At 46.5% G+C, this 19,928-nt stretch overlaps 1 protein-coding gene across 8 annotated transcripts in view; it reads left to right on the top strand.

Moving 5' to 3' along the window:
- The window catches only part of CIT (citron rho-interacting serine/threonine kinase), a 151,440-nt gene extending 135,170 nt beyond the window's left edge, over window positions 1-16,270 (top strand). For 4 of the 8 annotated variants that reach the window (XM_090292492.1, XM_090292496.1, XM_090292490.1 and 1 more), the window contains 9 exons: window positions 391-530; window positions 1,598-1,690; window positions 4,548-4,656; window positions 4,752-4,880; window positions 5,478-5,558; window positions 7,123-7,201; window positions 7,350-7,529; window positions 12,727-13,027; window positions 13,845-16,270. In XM_090292492.1, the coding sequence (XP_090148618.1) occupies window positions 391-530; window positions 1,598-1,690; window positions 4,548-4,656; window positions 4,752-4,880; window positions 5,478-5,558; window positions 7,123-7,201; window positions 7,350-7,529; window positions 12,727-13,027; window positions 13,845-13,868 (1,136 nt within the window). In that variant the 3' untranslated portion in view covers window positions 13,869-16,270. Of the gene's footprint in view, window positions 1-390; window positions 531-1,597; window positions 1,691-4,547; window positions 4,657-4,751; window positions 4,881-5,477; window positions 5,559-7,122; window positions 7,202-7,349; window positions 7,530-12,723; window positions 13,028-13,844 lie in introns of all 8 variants that reach the window. The other 4 variants (XM_090292491.1, XM_090292495.1, XM_090292489.1 and 1 more) reach the window with 1 other exon arrangement.
- The last annotated feature ends 3,658 nt before the right edge of the window (window positions 16,271-19,928 follow it).

The raw sequence follows: 19,928 nt of genomic DNA, 5'->3' as shown, positions 1-19,928 counted from the left end.
TCTCTCTAGTCTCCATTAACCTGAATGGATCCTTAGCCTTTCTTGTGTTTTTCATGACATTGCCCATTGGGATAGTCTGAGCCTATTGTTCTATAAAATGTCTCTCGTTGTTCCTGATACATTCTCTCTTTGGTGGAGTATGTTTGAAAAGTATGATGCACCCTCTCCGATTTTTCTGCCTGCAGAATATTTTTTCTCCCAGAACCTTGACTAAGAGGCCAGATGTTTTCATTTGAGATCTAAAATGTGGACCTAAACTGTATTTATGGAACTGGTAGAAAATAGTCCATCCATGTGGCTTTGCTGGCTTTTATTTATAAATAGAGCTGCCATCCTATGACTTTGCTTAATGGCCTCATACTGACCAAAGAGTGTTCCTTCTCCCCTCAGGAGAAGAGCGGGCCCTGTGTCTTGTTGACGTGAAGAAGGTGAAGCAGTCCCTGGCACAGTCTCACCTGCCCGCCCAGCCAGATGTCTCGCCCAACATTTTTGAAGCTGTCAAGGGCTGCCACTTGTTTTCTGCTGGCAAGGTAAGCTGCCCCTGGGCCTCTGCTGGTGGAATATTTAACTAATTAATTTTTAGGCTTTTTTTTTCTAATATAAGCATTATAGGGCTATGCATTTTCCTCTAACTACAATTTTAGTTGCACTCTATAAATTTCATTCTACATACTTTTGAGTTTCTTATGATTTTTTTCCCCCATGAATGTTGTTACTTAGAAATATATATGTTAGTTTCCAAAAATTGGTTTTTAAAAATTGTAGGTTAATTTCATTATAGTGTTTGAAGTACTAAAAAATAAATATATGGAGTATATATGTAAATTATAAAATTATAACACCTAATAATGTTGTAAACATCCACAAACTCACTACCCAACCCCAGAAATAGAACATTACCAACAATTTGCATTTTCCTGTATATTCCTCTCCTATTCTAGCCCATCTCCCTCCACTGACCCTGCTAGCCACCTTCATTTCAGGACTGATTTGAACAATAAGCTTTTTATCCTTGATGAAATGACAAAGATCTAGCTGTGGAAGGTGAAGTAAGAGGGATTTAGCTGTTCCAGAAAAACAGAATTTTGATGTAGAACTCTGTACACAGATCTTAGCTAAGAGCTTTTGTCTTTGGGCCGATACCATCTCCAAATTCTTATAGCCCTGTCTGTTGCCTTTCCCCTTCCTGATGATATACGGTTGTCAAAAGAATTTGTCTCCAGGACAAGACACATACATGTGCATGGGGGGCAGGTGGATTTTCTGAGCCTTTCTCTGCAGTTTTGTTAACTTAGTGGTTCTCAGCCAAGGGTGAGTTTGCCCCCCAGAGACAATGGGCAATGTCTGGAGACATTTTTGCTTGTCATAACTGGCCCTTGTACATTGGCATTGACTAGGTAGAGCACAGGGTTGCTGCTAAACACTATAGTGCCCAGAACAGCCCCTCACCACAGACAGCTATCTGGTCTGAAGGGTCAGTAGTGCTGAAGTTGAGAGACCCTGATCTAAATTGATGTTCTTTTCCTAGTTTTGCTGCACAGTTGGTATACACACCAGTGACATTCTTTCCTTCTTTTTTCCTCTGATTGCTTTTCAGATTGAGAACGGGCTCTGCATCTGTGCAGCCATGCCCAACAAAGTCGTCATTCTCCGCTACAATGAAAACCTCAGCAAATACTGCATTCGGAAAGTAAGTCCTGGGCCTGGCCCGTCTGCTCTGCCCGCAAGCTGGTGTGGAAAGTGGGCTGTTTCAGCGAACATGTGTCTAGTCCCTTCATCTGCTGTCCTTTAGCCTGGGTGACCTCCTTAGGGGGAGAGAGAGAGAGGGGTGGAGGTGGGGGAGAGCGCCTTCCTTCCTGGAGGAGGCTCCAGAGCTGCTAGTAGCTGCAGGCTTTTCTCTCACTTTCCTTCTGCTATTTGTAGCTGTCTCTCCAGCCGGCCCAGTGAATCCAGCCTTTTGTTGAGACAGAAAGTAAGTTGGCTGATGGAGGAGACACTTCTTTTGAACCAGCAGAAAAAAAGGAAAGAGACCTCTGAGAAGCTGGCAGTCCCTGGTGGCACTTACTAGAACCTCAGATCCTAGAAGTATCTATTAATAACCTTGAAAAAGCCGGTGCTAGCTGTTTTCTGGAATGCAATTAGGGACCTAGTTCTGCTAGGGGCAGAGGGAGGTGTGATGGTGACTGCAGAATGAACAGGGTGCCTGTTAGATCCTTACATTTGCCTCGCTTCCGGAGAAAGCTACTGCCCTGAGACTGGGATGTTTCACCCATCACAAGCCTGATTTATTTCAGGTACTTTCATGATTAGTCTCAGAAGTGAAATGAGAGATGAATATATAAAGGTCACAACTGTTAGAGAAACTATTTCATCTTGGGTGGGCTCTTGTTAGTTTTGGAGTTTTATTGAGCGCCTACTGGTACCAGACATTGAGCTGGCTTCTTGACAAAAACTTTTCACAACAGCTCTGAAAAGCAGGTTTGGCCATCCCCAATTTCAGGTATGACCATTGATTGAGGCTGGCTGAGGTCCTAAGTTATAAAATTGAGACCAAAACTGAAGTTTGATTTTTCCTACCATTTTATTACGTCATGTTCCCTAAATGTTTCCTTACATTTAGTAGGTGATCAATAAATATTCAGTGGTCATGATAATGCTGATTAGAGTTTGAACTATTCGTTTCAGGAGAATTCTCAAAAATCATTGCTTTTATATAATTCCTGGCCACCATTTTGAATGAGCATGTCTAGGTTGTTGAAGCCATTAGGACTGGCCAGAAAGCAAGTGAAAGTATAGGGTTGGTGCAAAAATAATGTCTGATTTCGAGGTCTATTTTAAAAATGAAAAAACCATGATTATGACAATATATTCATTAACATAACCGCCTTTGCTTTCTAGAACCTCATTCCATCTGTCAACTAGCTTATAAATGCCACACTTGTAAAATTCTTGAGGTTTTGAAGCAAAATATGAATCCAACTCATTTTCAACCTCTTCTCTTGATGTCACCCTAAGACCATCAAAATGGTTCTGTAGTCCCCGAAACAAGTGATAATCAGAAGGAGCAAGGTCAGGAGAATATGGAGGATGAAGCAATATTTCCCAGCCAAACTCTTTCAGTAAGTTTTTGGTGAGTCAAGCTGTGTGAGGACGAGCATTATTGTGATGGAAGATGACACCCTTTCTGTTGACTAAGGAGGGTCGCTTTTGGTTCAAAGCTGCTTTCAAATGATGAAGTTGTTCACAGTAAAGATGAGCAGTAATGGTTTGATTGTTGTCTAACAATCCGTAATGGACTGTTACGGACTGTATCCCACCACACACTCAACATGACCTTCTTTCGATGAAGTCCTCCTCTTGGTTGTTGGACTCTTCTTCCTCCTTGACTGATCCACGGTTGGCGGCATTTAACGTTACGGTAAAGGATCCACTTCTCAGCACCTGTAACACACCGACCTAAAAGTGGTGCCTGAAGGTGTCGTGAAAGCAACGATTCACAACAAGCAACACGCTGTTGCAGATTCTCTGGAGACAGTTCGTGTGGGACCCATTTCCCAACCACTGACACCTTTCCGGTCCTTTTCAGTCAGCGCAGCACCGCTGTATGGGCTCCGTTACATTGTTCTGCCCGTTCCCTGGAGGTAACGGTGGGGTCTTCTGTGACAGCAGCTTCCAACACTTCGGAATCAAGTGTTTTGGGACGACCCTCTTTTGGCTCATTTTTCAAGCTGAAATCCCCACTTTGGAAACAGGAAAACCACCTCCTGCAACTTCTTTTGGTCCCTGCATCGTCCCCATAAGAGCTCTGAATAGACTTTGCTGCTGTCCTTGCATTGGCACCTTCATGAAACTTACAGAGTAAAACATTTCTAACGTGGTCTTTAGATGGGACGAACATGGGTGCAAATATTGCGGACGATTATGAACAATACTTCGATAATCTGAAAAAATAAGGTGTAAATTAGTCACTGTGACATCAAAAAATTATAAGAAGGGGCACAAATATAATAAATACTATATAAATACATCTAAAACTTCCTTTTAAAAAAAGTCAGACATTACTTTTGCACCAACCTGAATTAGGAAGCAGGTAATTCAGACAGATGATGACAGTGATGATGACAATACTTATATAGGTAATATAGGTGCAAAATAGAAATGTAGAAGCTCACAGAAAGAAGGAAACTAAACCCACTACCTCTAGCCACCACGATTAGTAGTTGGTGTATTTTTCCAGGCTCTTTTCCTCTGATGAGAATGTTTACTTTCAAAGGGCTCTTTCTGAATGCTACCTTTGCATTGAAATGGTGTTTCTGACTCTGTTGGGGTATAATTTGGCCTTATTTTCTTATCTGGGGTTGCAAAGAATTTAGAGGTAGCAAGGGACATGAAAAGATCTCCGTGCTGTGCGTCATCGACAGCTTGAACAAGTCTGGTGGCGGCCTTCGCAAGGCTTGGTTAGATGCCCAAGGCGGAAACAGGAGAGCAGTAGAATCATGGCTGCCTTGGGTCAACACTCACCTTCTCCTCTCTGCCCTCTGTCTCAGGAGATAGAGACCTCAGAGCCCTGCAGCTGTATCCACTTCACCAACTACAGTATCCTCATCGGAACCAATAAATTCTACGAAATTGACATGAAGCAGTACACGCTTGAGGGTAGGGCCCGAGTCCTCCCTAGCCCACACACTGCTCCGGCTTTGCTGCCACCTCGAGCCCGTCCCTGAAGCCCCGCTTCTCACCTGCCTTTTCAGAATTCCTGGATAAGAACGACCATTCCTTGGCTCCTGCTGTGTTTGCCTCCTCCTCCAACAGTTTCCCTGTCTCGATCGTGCAGGTGAACAGCGCAGGACAGCGGGAGGAGTACCTGCTCTGCTTCCACGGTGAGCGGGGGCTTGCTCCTCACTGGCACCCACGGTCCCAGACTGGGTCCACCAGGGGCTGTGAGCTGGCCAGTGGGCCTCTGGGGCAGGGTGGGTCCTGCTGGGAGTGCAGAGGACATCGATCCCGCTGCCACAAAGACCCCCTCAGGGTCCTGTCCTCCCCACCAGGGCGCTAACCCGATCCAGCTCTGTTGTATGCTGTTCAAAGAGCAGGCCGTCCTTTCCTTCGCTGTCCTCGCCTCTTTCTCTCCCTTTCCTTATTTTTTCGTTCCTTCTTTTTTTTTCCCTCTTGATGTTTCTCTTCTCTCTCCAAATCTCTGGATCTTTCTCTTCCTTTGTCTCTGGGTCTCTGTTTCTTTCCCTTCTTTCCTGTCTGCCTCCCCTCCTATCCTTGTCCTCCTTCCTTTCTCTCCCCCTTTCACTCAAACCCACTTTTTCTAATAAATCAGGCTCAGCAGAGGTCCTTAGGTTTTAACGATTCAGTGAAATCTGGGCAGTTGTCCCTGGGCCCGATTCGTTCTTCTCCTGTCAAGCGTGTGTTGTTGACACCCCCAGCCTCTGGCTATGCTGACGCCCCTGGGCTCTGACTCCTTGCAGAATTTGGGGTGTTCGTGGATTCTTACGGAAGACGTAGCCGCACAGACGATCTCAAGTGGAGTCGCTTACCTTTGGCCTTTGGTAAGTGAGGCAAGGTGTGGAGGGCTCTTTCCTGCCAGCAGCTGGTGTCCTGGGAAAGAATTGTGGGTGGAATTTTTTTTGACCTGAGCACTGTCCTTGTGGATTCCACTGGACACCACATGCCATATGTAGTCGTCACCCAGTAAGTGCTCAGGGCCAAGATGCTGAGACTTGACGAAGAATTGCATCAGCCAGACCCACCAGCCTTGTGAAGTATTTGTTAGATTCTCATGACAGAAAGGAGACCATTCCCTGTGAGTTTATTTAAGACACTTCAAACACAGCACAGTATTCATGGCCTAGCTGAAAACCTATCAATATTCTCAGTCCTAGTTGGGCAGAGCACTTAGGTCATGGCCATTCTTTCTGTAAGTGTAAACAACGCTGTGACAGACATCTTGTACTAATCTTTTATACACTTGTCAAATAGTATCCTCGGCTTATAAGTTCTAAAAGTGGAACTACATACAAAGTCACACTACATACAGATACGGACATGCTTAGCCGTGTGAGTGTTCTGAATTACCACTACTGCTGAAATACCCTTAGAGGCTTTTTCGTTTATCTGTTGCTGCATATCAAGTTTCAAAACTTAGTGACTTAACGTAGCAATAACTTATTGCCCAACATTCTGTGGTTGTCTGGACAGTTCTGCTTCATGTGGTGTCAGCGGGGCCACAGGGACAACTGGAAAGTCCACAGTGGCCTCACAAACATGGCAGCAAATGGTGCAGTGGGCGGGAGCTCAGCTGGGGCTGGTGGCCTGCAGCCTCAGGTCCTCTCCGTGGGGGCAGAAGTGGCAGCCGTCAGGCCTTCTCGCTTCCACCATATTCTCTGGTTAAAGCAGGCCACAGAGCAGCCCAGATGCAAGGCAAGGAGACTCCACTGGGGCCTCAGCACTGGGAGGCATGGGTGATAGTCAAATACTAAAGCAAAGTTTACCACAAGGAATAAGAAGAGAATCTTCTTTTCTCTTTAAGAAGAAAACAGCTCCGGTCATACCCTAGAGTTTCAGTGACACTATGGTATATAGTAGTAAGACCAGAAAAATCTAATTACGTATACAATGAAAAGTCTCGTCCATGTTATTCATCTTCCAAACTCTTTATCCCCAGTCCCTCAAGAGAAAAAAATTATGAGTTTCTTATCCTTCTAGGGCTTTATGCAAATACAGAGACATAAAAATATATTCTTATATCCCCCACCCCTTTTTTAACATTACAGTAGCACACTTTACACATTATTCTGAACCTTGCTTTAGGCACTAAGTAAGACAGCACACCTCAGATTTTTTCCCGTGTCAGCACACAGAGAGCTGCCGCTTGCATTTTTTCAGCTCTGCAGAGGGCTGTAGATGTACCGTCATTCCTTTAACTGATCCCCTGGAACGTACCATCTGCCCTAACAACACGGCAGTGAACACCCTCGCCCATTCTTCTGGCGCGTGGATGTACGATAATCCCTTTGGGCGGGATTGCTGGGGCCAAAGATGCATTGGGTGCAGGTGTCGATCTCCTTTCTTTTAACCCTCCCTTCACACGCTCCCCCCGTGGTGGCCGTGCAGCCTACAGAGAACCCTATCTGTTTGTGACCCACTTCAACTCACTCGAAGTGATTGAGATCCAGGCACGCTCCTCTCTGGGGTAAGCGTTGTCCCCCAGGCTCTGAAGAGCGCAGCGGTTGGGGTCGGGGTCGGGGTTGGGGCTGGGGCTGGGGCTGGGTGTGTTCCTTCCTTTCTTGCCTAGCAGTGGAGCTGACCTGCGATGCCCACTCCTGTCTGGTATCCCGCAGGACCCCTGCCCGAGCGTATTTGGAAATCCCAAACCCACGCTACCTGGGCCCTGCGATTTCCTCGGGAGCGATTTACCTGGCGTCCTCCTACCAGGATAAATTAAGGGTCATCTGCTGCAAAGGGAACCTCGTGAAGGAGTCCGGCACTGACCACCATCGGGGTCCCTCCACCTCCCGCAGGTACTGTGTCCCTCCTCCTCCTCATGACAGGGGTCCAAGTGCTTTCTGCAAAGCAGAAGGAAATCTTGCTAAACTGGCTAGAGGTCTGCAGCCGTGACACGCAGTAGTCACAGGAAGCGGCAGGAGAGTTTTTAAATGCCCCGTAAACAAGGCGGCAGGGAACAGCCGGCCACTCTCCGGTGGCGCTCTCAGTGACCCTGTTTGGAACGGAGCGTGAATTGTGCGTTCGTTGCTTTAGCAGACATTCTGCCGGGCCAGCTGGGCAGTGTGGGAGGGTTAGTGGTGGAGAAGCCGGTGCATGTCCTCCCTGATGAGGCCCCGGGGGAGAGACCCGGGCATGTAGGCGATTCCAGCGTGGCCTAGAGGGGTGCGGCTGCTGCCCTCAGGGTTGTTTAAGGCACCTCGGGCACTCAGCGGAGGCACCCTGCCTGGGCTTGGGGTCAGGGAAGATTTTCTGGAATAAGGGAGGCCCTACGTATATTTTCTTCTTTCTCTGCATGTCTTGTGATTTTTGTTGTTGAAAACCAAACATCTCAGATAATATAATGTGGTGACTCTGGAAGTCAGTTCCCCTCCCTGGTTTGTTGTTGCTGTTTATTTGGTGACCCTCCTACCCTAAGTCTGTGAAGTGTATTCTTTATTATGGCTGCCAGTGAGGTCTGGGGATGGGGTTTTTCTCCTGAGGTAGCCCTGAATCAGGAAAACTGAAAACCAGCCCTGAGGACGGTCTTTTCTAGGGAGTAATCGTAGGGGTCAGACAGTGACAGTTCTCTGGGGAGCTTCAGTCCTGATGGGCTCCCTCCGGGGCAGCAATGCTGCTGGGTTCCACGGCTCCTGTGGTGACAAGGCTGTGGCTTTCAAAACTGCCACAGGTCTGGGGAGAAGTGGGTGGGAACAGGTCAAGGTAAAATGTCACAAAGCTTGTTCTTACTGAGATTCGGCCGTTTTTCTTGCATAAATACTCTTCAAATTGTTGCAAGCCTTTGGTTAATTTCCAGAGTTCAGAAAAGTTGATTTTGACAATTTTTGTCTGTGTTCTTATTGCTTTTATGGGGGAACAGGTTTTTGGAGGTCCTTGCTCTGCTCTTCTGGAAGTGCTGTGCCCCTTCTTTTTAATGCACCGAGGTGGTTGCACACGATTCATTCTTGCAGACCTTCACGTGGTCGGAGATTGCTCCATGTTAATATGAGAAATGTTTCTTTGTTCTTTTCTATGCCTACAGAGCATTCCTTCCCATGACCTTAACTTACTTAGCTGCTTCTTCCCCAGTGGGCGTCTGGGTTGTTTCTAGTCCGTTGCTGTAGCACATGACTTTGGGCCTGTCATTTTGTCCCTTGCATGCTTAGGAATCCATCTGTAGGATAAACGCCTGGAGGCGGCTGTGCGTTTGTGATTTTGATGGATGTTGCTGAGTTTTCCTCAGTGGAGGCCGAACCCTTTTGTAGTCCCACCAGCATCATGTGGAAATGGGACCTACCTTGTTGTGACCTAGATGGCTAGGACCCAGGTCCCAATTGATGTATATATAGGTTTGAGGAGTGTAAATTTAAGTTCTTCGTCCATAGAAAGGTCTGAGATTTTGATTTTTGGACTGGTTTACAAACTCCACATGTCTGCCCTATAAAGAGTTATGTGGACCCCCTACCACATGCCAGACACAATGTCTGGGGCTGGGATGTGCGGATGAAGGAGCCACTTTATTTTGAAGGGACTCTCCATTTGTTGGAGGAATCACCTCTAATATTACCAAATGCTTAGATCTTGGAAAAGAGAGCCACCGATTTTAATATTCTGAGGGTATGTCCTCGTGAACAGTCAGTCTCTCTTTTTTTTTTTTCTGAAATATGCAAGTTAGTCAGAAGTGTTTGGTCAGTGTGATTTTAATCCTGGGGACTTGCTGGATAACCAGTGCCAAATACCCAGCAGCTTCTAACTCAAGAGTGGCTGCTCAAGGGGCTGTGGTCTTCACCTGAAAGTTTTAGATTTTATTTAAGTAGTTTTTATTTTCTTTATCTGGATATTATATAAGTAGCCCCAAGTCATGCGAAAAACAAACCCAAGTACTGTAATTAGATTTTTTTTTTCCCTCCATTGCCTCACTAGTTGGCCAGGCACCTTCCTTTTGCAACTGTATGATGTCTTTGTAGTGAGTTGCTTTTCTGTAGTGAAACGTGGTCCCGGTTCCTGTGAACATGGGGCAGAAATAATGCTGTTGCTTTCCTGGTGTGTGTTACCAGGTGTGTCTGGAAAATCAGCAGTTAGTCTTTAGCTGCCTCTTGACTTTTAAAATGGTCTTTTAGCTGCTGACTGCTTTGGGCAGGTCAGAATGCAGAAGTCTGAAATTTTGGGGGGATGGGGGACTGTGCTTTTTAAAAAAAGTGATTGTGTTTTCAGTGGAGAAGTATATCATCTGTTTACAAAATAGCTCTTGAAAAATACAAGGAGTATAGAGACTATAATACAAAACAAACTTAAGTCATTACATCATGAGAAAGCAACAATATAATCTCCAGGCTATGAAAACTGGAATTAGAAAGTCACTACACAGCTTGGCAAAACTTGGGTGCAGTCACATGAAATGTTTAATAAACCAAATTATTTTTCCCTCAGTGTATAAGCAAAATGACAAGACTAAATCTGTGCCTGGTGATTTCAATCTAACTCTGCAGCTACCCTCTGGGCTGCATCATCCTGGTCTGTTTAGTAGAGCGGGAAATGTAACTCTTTGCAAGCAGCATAAAATTGACTTGGAAAATCATTGGTTATTAATGGATACAGAGATGGAGGATTGCCCACTCGGCCTGGGATGATGGGTGTTTCCTTTCATTCCATTAATCTAAGCCGCCATCCCGAATGGCCTTCCTTGAGCCATCTTTCTTCCCCTGGGCAGTAAGTGCCCACTCCCTGGCTTTATGATGGGGCCCTGTGGACACATTTTATAATTTCTCTTCCATTACAAACGGACTCAATATAATCCTCCTACTTGGGATTCATTTTGTTATTTGTCTACTATATCTTAAAGCTACCCAACTAGAGATGAATATAATCCTTGAATCCAAGCTATTGCAGTCTGAGTTACTGCATTTTATTGCTGCTTACTCAAATACAGGGAGCTTCTGGCTTTCTGAACATTTATCTGAATCTTCACAGTTAGAGTTGCACCACGAAGCAAGAGAATGACATGAAACTATGCACAACCAACTGACCACTTATAAAATTATCTTTGTTCACCAACCTCTGTTTCACTGTGGAATAGGATTGACAAATTTTCTCTGTAAAGGTCCAGATAGTAAATTTTTTTGGCTTTGTGTGCCATATAGTCTCTGTCTCAACTACTCAACTGTACTGTAATGTGAAGGCAGCCACAGACAGTGCATAACCAGATGGGTATGGCTGTGTTCCAATAAAACTTTATTTAAAAAATAGGCATCTGGCCCTGGCCAGGTGTCTCAGTTAGTTGGAGCATCGTCCTGTACACCAAAGGGTTGCAGATTTGATTCTCAGTCAGGGCACCTACCTAGGTTATGGGCTTGATACAGTCAGGGTGTGTACGGAAGGCAACCTATCAGTGTTTCTCTCTCACATCGATGCTTCGCTCGCTCTCTCTCTCCCCCTCCCCCCTCCTCTAAAATAAACTTAAAAAAAAAAATCTTGGATGAGGATTAAAAATCAATCAATCAATCAAAACAGGCATCTGTCTGGATGCCTACTCTAGAGTCTCTCTCCCATCAGTTGCTTTCAATTACAAGCATTGACAAAAGAGGTTCTGGTAAAGTTATACCAATAATTGAAGAAAGAAAATCAACAAATTTGATAAAATGATAACCTGTTCCCAAGAGACAGATTTAACTTTCAAGGATTACAATAGGCCTTTCGGAAAACCAATGACACTCTCAAATATTTTCAAAGAAATGTCTTGATGACTTACAGCAAAAGCCCACATCGATGTGAAGGGTGTCATGTAGTGCGTTAGCACACAGTGTTGGTGAGAAAAATACAGACTAAATCAGTATGAGAGTCATGCTGGGTTCATTCTTAGAATCAGCATGTCATTGTAATTTAGATTTTTAAAACACCTAGGATGAAATAAATTTATTTTCCTGCTATTTTCACTTTCCAAGCTAAAGCCCCAATCAATGAAAATATGTCTCCAAGAGGACTCACTATAAAATGGTGTTGCCATTTTAAGTACGTTGCCTTCTCCCAGCACTAACTATGCTCAGGCAACGAGGACCCAAGGACTTTTTCTGCTCATGGGGCTGGGAAGGAATTGACCTGGAAGGATGCATTTCAGTTCTATGTTTCGGGATATTGCTTCTTCATAGAGGTGGTTAGGCACACGTGTGCAGAAATCTTCATCTGAAATACCCAGGTCAGCACTGGGTGCAGGGCTGGATTGCTTGTACAAAAAGGCCTCAGCATTTTCAACTCTTTGGTTATTAACCATCAATCTTTGGAGCCAAGGACATTTTTGAGCCAGCTATACTGTTTTTATCTGCTCTGTTCAACTTCCTAATCGTATCGGGTCTGATTCACCCTACACCTCTTGCGGCCCTGGGTTGCCACAATGACCTAGAAAGCCACCTGGAGGGAGAGGTGACCAAACACCAGGCCCAGGACTGGGACAGAAATGGCAGGTGACAGTGATGAGAACAGGCTTTCTCAAAACTGCTCCCTCGCATCGAGGGCCTTGGAGCAGGCTTAACGTTTAAACAAAGACGCCCTCCTGTGCTTCCTAGGCTCTGAAAAGTACTAGGTCAGAGGATATACTGTGGGGGTTATGACATCTCACTGACCTGCACTGGAGTCCCAGTCTGCAGTCCCCGGGCTCAGGCGGTCACCCCCCTGTCTGTGTCTCCAGTTTCTTGTCTGTACTACGAGGGGCCTGCTTGTCCCCAGCTTGTAGCACTGTGATGACGACTCGGCAGCACTGGGAGCTGAGCCCAGGGCCTGGCACACAGGGGCGCTCAGTAAACAGAAAAGCCTGTTGGAGAGGGGGACGCGTGGTTCCCATTTGTCGTCATCTTTGCTCTCCGCCTTGCTCTCTCTGCTGAGATAAACCAAGCAGGCCTGAAGAGCTCTAGGTGGGACCCTTTTCTCATAGTGGGGAGCTTGGGAATGGGGGTTTCGCAGAGCAGAAAGTGCCACTTTGCGGTGGTGACTCCCCGGCGCTCCCTCCTCTCCTGTCGCCAGCAGCCCCAACAAGCGAGGCCCGCCGACATACAACGAGCACATCACCAAGCGCGTGGCCTCCAGCCCAGCGCCACCCGAAGGCCCCAGCCACCCGCGAGAGCCAAGCACACCCCACCGCTACCGAGAGGGGAGGACGGAGCTGCGCAGGGACAAGTCTCCCGGCCGCCCCCTGGAGCGGGAGAAGTCCCCTGGCCGCGTGCTCAGCACGCGGAGGGAGCGGTCCCCCGGGAGGCTGTTTGAAGACAGCAGCAGGGGCCGGCTCCCTGCGGGAGCCGTGAGGACACCCTTGTCCCAGGTAAACAAGGTGAGGCACCACCCTGAGGCCAGAGGGGTGACCAGGAGCCGAGGTCTCCTCAGGGCCACTGTTGAGAAATGGAACTGTGTTTTGTAATTCAGATCTGGTGAGTCACATAATGAGGACAGGAAGATGTACTTGATTTCAGAAGAGGCTTCCTAAGCAAATGGATAATGTGTATGTGTAAATGTGTACCTGGAAATGTTACAGCTACCAAAGAAAAAAAGGAAAAAAAGCAATAGCTACCAAAGAGATCATTCCGTTCCTCAGAGGCAACTGCTGTTAGCAGTTTCTAAAGAGGGTCCATGTATGTAAGCAGATGTGTGTGTGTGTTCGCTCTTACACACAAATAACATACTGTATAAAACGTTCTAGGACTTAGGTTTTTCAAATACACATACAAACATACATGGACATGAAAATTTTTTCTGCAAGGCTACACAGAAACTGGCCACAGTGGCTGCCTTCTAGAACTTGGAGCCTTCTTTTCCCAGAAGCTGATGTTCTAGATTCCATTTTTCTTATGATGCCAACTGCACGTCCTGTAGGCCCCCCTGCGGTTCAGAGAGGAGGAGAGCCATCTCAGTGTTTTTTATTTCCTCCACGTCACTGATCAGATTGTGTGCGCGTGTGTGCGTGTGTGTAAAACAGCAGAAATATACACATAGCTTTGGGGACTTCTCAATGAATTTCAGTGTCTGGTGGACCCTGAGCTTTGAAGGATGGCTCTGCGCTCGGTGCCACCCTGCAAAGCTGAGAGCAGGTGGGAGGTGCTGCAGACTTCCTGTTTGGATTATGCAAAAACCGCCCCTTCTTTTGCTCCTAGGTCTGGGACCAGTCTTCAGTATAAATCTCAGTCAGAAAAACCAACTCCTCATCTTAACCTGCAGGAAAACACCAAACACACTTTGGAACTCTGCTGACCGGGACCCGAGCGCCCATCGGCTCAGCCACCTGACGGCCGAGCTGGGCCCAGACCCACCTCAGCAAGGACAGCCCTGCATCCGGGAGGTGCGGGGGGCCGAGGCGCGCGGGAGCTGCCCGCGCCTCCCTGCAGTCATCTGCTCTGCACTTTGTTACTCTTTCACAGCGTTGTAGACTTTTGTACCTAGCTCTAGCCTGTACCAGCTCATCCGAGGAAACCAACCGGGCGCTACTACAACGTGGTTAGAGTCCTAAGGAACAGCTACTTTAATATCCTAGGGGGTTGGTTGGTTGGTTTTTTTCCTTTCAGTTTTCTTTCTTTCTTTCTTTTTTTTTTTTTTTAAGACAACAGAATTCTTACTAGATTTGAATAGCAATGTATTTCCTGTTGTAGTCATTTTTAGCTGGATCACACCATCAGGTCTTTGCTACTGAAACGTATTGTAGAAGAGTCCCTGCCAGTTGGCTAACCTCCTGCACTCACATAGGTTTGTCCTCATTCTTGCCCATCCTCACAGATGGCCCTGTTTTACCCAGGGTGACATCTTAGCCAAATGTTTACTGTTCTCATTGCCTTTTATGGCCTTGACGACTTCCCCTCCCACCAGCTGAGAATGTATGGAGGTCATCGGGCCTCAGCTTGGAGGCAGTGACTTGGGGCCAAGGGACCTCGAGGAACTTTCTCTCCCCGCCCCCCAGCATCATCGTCCCAGCCTGCTACCCCCGCTTTCCATGTAGCTTTGGCCAGGAAAGCATGCAATAGATTTGCTCTGAGCCCAGCATTAATGGGTCTCTGGGCCCACGAAGGGACTGGGGGCGCCCACCTCCTATCCGTAATGGCACGCTGTTCCCGCTCTGGGATGGGAAGAGATGTGTCCGGGAGTTCTGCATGGCGGTTCACTGCATGTGCTGCCCCCCGACCTGGCTGCCCCCCTTGGGTTGCTCTGCCAATGTCCTAGTATCATACCATAGCTCCCGCCGAATCGAGACCCTCTGACGACTTGCCAACTCACTGGCCACAACAAGCTGCAGTCTGTAGCACTGAACAAACAAAAAACCAAACGCTCAAGCCTTACGACCAGAGAAGGATTTCAGCAAACCACCACCTCACACGTCATGCTTCCTGCTGACTCCCACATGGACGACTGTGTTCACACGAAACCCAGCATGGTTCTACCCCACAAAACTGTGACTTCCCAAATGAGCCTTTCCCTAGGGCCAGACTAAGACCAGGAAGCTGAGAAGGAAGCCGCAGCTAAACTCCCCCTCTGCCAGGGTCTGGAAGTCCTTAGGTGCAGTACGGCTCACCATGTCTCTACCCTCTGGCGACTAGTAAATTCCTGGCGACCGGTAAAGAACCAACTTAGAGGCTTTGCAGTTGGCAAGCTAACTAGCGGCCTTATTTCTGCCTTTTAATCTCCCACAAGGCATCTCTTGTTTCGGATTCTCCATGACTCTTAGGTACGCCTCCACCAACCAAGGCGCATTGTAGGTAGGCTGATAGGTAGACTGTTTCCACCACAGCAGGTGAACATGACCATGTTTCAACCCATGTGTCCAGTTAGACCACTTTCCAGATTGCAGCCTGGCCCAAGTCCTGGCTTCTTCCTGCTCGTCTCTTAACCTAAGTGCTTTCTCATCTGAAACGCCCATGATCCTCCATGTTGTCGCACCCTTGGCCAGTGTCATGCTGTCTTGTTTCATGTGTTGCTTAGAGTCTTTGGGGTCACACTGCACCTCCTCCGTCCCCCAGGGCAGGTCCGACTGAATGTTTGCTGAAGTTTTTGTCTCCTGGTCCACAAGTATTTGGAAGGTCACTGAAAACTGGTCTTTCAGTCTTGGCATCTCATTTAGGATCTCCGTGCGAATGGGCTTTTAGAGCCCCGAACGTGTGTATCGTGTCTCATTTGTGAAGTGCTTCCTGCTATAGAACTAGCTCAAAAGACTGTACATATTTACAAGAAACTTTATATTCGTAAAAAAAAAAAAAAAAAAGGAAATTGAATTGGTTTCTACTTTTTTATTGTACAAGGTGCATTTTTCACCACTTACTTTTGGTTTCAACGGTGGTAGTCGTGGACAGCCATCTTCACTGGAGGGTGGGGAGCTCCGTGTGACCACCAAGATGTCAGCAGGAAATAATTGCAACACGCAATTGCAGTCAAAAGCTTCTTAGCATAAACAAGATTCTAGGTCTCCAAAAGTACAGGCTTTTTCTTCATTACCTTTTTTATTCAGAACGAGGAAAAGAACGATTCAAGATCCGCCTCGAGAGGAATGAACTTTGCTGTTGAACAATAGTGAAATAAAGCAATGATCTAAAATGTTTGCTCGAGTGCAATGACCTCTTCTTTTCTTGAGCGAGATCGTAAAAGTCCTAAGTATGACCAGTGTCAGCAGGGGTTTATCACGGCCTGGGGCCTGCCTTTTTGATGAGGCTTTTTCTCTGGGGAAGTGGGAACCACACAGCTGTGGGAGCATGCCCCTCTCCTGGAATGAAGAGACCTGTGACATTCTGTTCCTAAAGTGCGACCAGTGAACCATGAAGTGGTGATTCAGGTCACTTTATAGGACTGCAGAACTGGAAAGCTCTTTGAGCAGTCAGGCCATTTCGAAAGGATTACTCAAGAATGGATTACCCAGCTTACCTAGCATGCAGCTAATTAGGAAAATAAGTCACCTTAAAATTTCTCTCATCCATTATGAGGCCACAGGCATTTAAAGATGTAGATAGATTTCCTTGGAGGGAGGGGTTCAGATCAAGGTGATTTAAAATGTAAATACTCCTATTTTCAACTAGATGAATTTTTATGGTCTACAATGAAAAGTATTTTTCCTCTGAATTTTTTTTTTTTCCCAGCTTTAGTAAAACTTTGCCTGAGCCAGACAAAAACATCAGTTTGGGCAACTGATGATATTCTCATGGTTCCTGCTGCTTTTAGTCTTTTGATTTTTATTTTCCAATGGAGTAATCTGACCACAGTTAAAATTTGACTTACAGGGTCGTATCTAACATGGTTTATGACAGGAACCGTAGTTTTAATTCTGTTCCTCTTTTCTGTTTTACTTTTGGGAACAAAATATCTGCCCAAGGTCATAACTATGATAATGAAATAATTCCAAAGATGAAAAAGTCCATTAAATATCAACCTGGCATTTCAGTTGTTGTCCTGAGGGTTCTCATCAGCCACAGAAACTTCAAAAGCATAAGTAAACTGGTTTGTTCCAAAAGGAATGCGCCAGAAAGGTCCTTTGACCCCTCAGGGATGACCTCAAAGAAACAACTGGCACATTACTCAGCCACACCATATTTCTGTGTCTTAAGCACAAAATTAGACATGTTTCTGCTTTTACAATTTAATTTGCACAAGACTAAAGAGGCTGACTGTACAGCAAATTTCATAACCGTGAAACTTGAGGATTTGGAGACTTAGGCCAAAAAGGGCTGATTTGCTTAATAGGACTGACCTTGGCAGCTTGTCTTCAGAACTGGGTCTCTCGAATGTGGTTTGCTTTAGAAAACATGCAGAGTTAAGTCTAAAGCGTTAAATCTAGGCCCACAGGGGTAGGTGGGACTAGCCAGGCTTTCAGTCTTATAATACAACAGTTACATGGGCCTGTTCCAGCGGTTCTAAACTAGGGGAGAATTTGCTCCCCTTCTGCCAGGACATTTGACAATGTCTGAAGACTCTTGGTTGTCACCTAGAGGACAGAGGCCAGGGATGCTGCTAAATGCCCTACAATGCCCAGGACAGCTTTCCTCTGTCCCTGTCCCCAATTATCAGGCCTGAACTGTCAATAGTGCCAAGGTTAAGAAACCTTGGGCTGTTCTAGTCAGCTTTCTTTCATGTCACTTTAAATACTGATTGTAACATCCAAAGTATGGAGACAGTGGCTCCAGGCACACAGTGTTGATATGAGAATAATGGTTTATCACTTGCCTAATCAAATGTTGAAGCTTTATTTTCCTGAAGCTGGGAGGGTGAGGGCAGTGGATATAAAATATGCTGCTGAACGCTTGGCTTTCCCTTGAGCCTATCAATGATTAATGGAACTCTGTTTGCCCGGAAGGGGTTGTTAGGAGGAAAGAACCTTGAAAATGACTTAACTCGACAGTCTTTCAGGAAACCACAAAGACGGAAAATAAGTTGGCCCAGGTACATGCAGCTGGAACTCTCTCTCACTTGCTGTTGAGTTTTCCAGATGAGATGGGTGAATTCACTCCAGCGAAGTAGAAAAGATGGCGGGATGGGCTAGTATCCTCATCCAGGCGAAGGCTCTGGAGCTGTATTTAGGACAAAAAATACGAGGGGGTTGTGGGAGGTGACCCTGCTGGCAGAGCTCAGCAGTTCACCCCAGGGACACAGCTGGGCCCCAGCTCCCAGGGTCCTAAGAGTCTGGCTCACAGCAGCCACCACTCTTAGAAGAGCCCCTCTGGCTATTTATAGCTGGGGTGATTTGGGTTTTAGAAGAAAGGCAGGTATGATACTAACTTCCTTGTTTTCTCCCAAAGACAGTTACAATCGTCTAGTTTTCTTTTCTCCAGTGGATGAAGATTTGACGGGTCTGTAGCCCTCAGTCTTCATGAATTCGTTTGAACCTTTTGTAAACACTGGTGGAGGGTCAGGAACCAGAACTGAGCGTGTTGTCAGAAATGAGATCGTGCTCATCTGGAAGCAACAGAGCTGAAGAAAATGAAATGTTGCTTTTCTCTAAAATGGTGGTGTCTCTCACCTCAGCTGTGGACGGTATCACTTTGATGTTCTGGGTTTCAGGCTTGGCCTTTGGAGTCTCGAAAGTGTTCTAATTGAGCTTGAGGTGTTGGTACTTTTTCTGGCCCTTCAACTTCCTGTCTGTGCCCATATCCCATTCATGTAGTAAAGGCTTTGTGGCTCCAATGTGAAATGAAGTGAGCCCTAGGGACCATCTAGTGCTAGTCTCGCATTTTTCCAAGGCAAGAAATAAGAAAGGTCATGTGATTTGCCCAAGGTCACCTGGCTAGTCAGCAACCAAACTGGATGTGCCTAATCTTAGTCATATCTTAGTCATGCCCACACTTTGAGAGGGGCTGCCAAGGGAATGGCCAGCTCCCGTGTAACATCAGGCTAGACCTGGTCTTGGAGCGCAACTGACTTCCTCAGTTACGCCCATTCGCGGAGCCAGGGGGAAGGAAATGGCCTTGCCTGGGTCCTTTGACCTTGTTAAGTATGTTGATACATGGTTCTATTTATCCCGCAGTACCATCTCACATGTTAGTGACTTAAAAGCCTTACTTGTATATACACTTATTGGGGGGAAACATATCTTCATTCACAAGCAATTTAAGCGTTAACCATGGAGCCAGTCCTCGTCCATAATCGGTATGCTAACAGAGGAGACATTACCTGGGTCACGGGCCCCTCAGTTCCACATGCGGCTTTGCCCCTGGGATTTGGGCACAGCAGGGGCCTCTCTTCCACAGCTGTGAAACAGCCTCCGTTACCTCTTGGGTATAAAGTCTTTCACTTGGGTCTATGAGCAATCTTCTGGACCACAGGGGACTTCCTTTTGTGTTAACTTTTTAAAGAAAATTAAGTCGTTTAAATACACAAACAGCTGTGGCGAATGCTGACACCATGTCCTCATGTTTGGGGCTGCAGAGGGCAATTACCGGGCTTACTGGCTCCAAATTAGTTCTTACATTGGATTTTCAGCATGGCTTCTTCTGAACTGTGTGGGCAGAGCCAATCTGTAAGCCACATTTTCCAGCTTCTTACTGTTCCCCCTGGAGCCCAGGGCTGACGGCTCCCTGAGCCCTGGCTTGGCCATCAGCCAGATTCTCTAATCCCGCTTACCTGAGAGGCAATGCTGAGAAGCCCCCCAATTCATGGGGGCGCTTCCCGCCCAGGTGCGGGTGTCAGACCCAGCCCTGGGTCTTAGCCCCACCACCCACCCAGTCCCACCAGGCCTAGGGGCTATGGTTTCTGTTTCTGGTGCTTGAATATAC

This window comes from Furipterus horrens, unplaced genomic scaffold (genome assembly GCF_987537825.1).
Source record: "Furipterus horrens unplaced genomic scaffold, mFurHor1.1.pri manual_scaffold_11, whole genome shotgun sequence".
Taxonomy (NCBI): Eukaryota; Metazoa; Chordata; class Mammalia; order Chiroptera; family Furipteridae; genus Furipterus; species Furipterus horrens.
The sequence above is the reverse complement of the archived record's forward strand: the minus strand, read 5'-3'. Positions and strand labels throughout refer to the sequence as shown.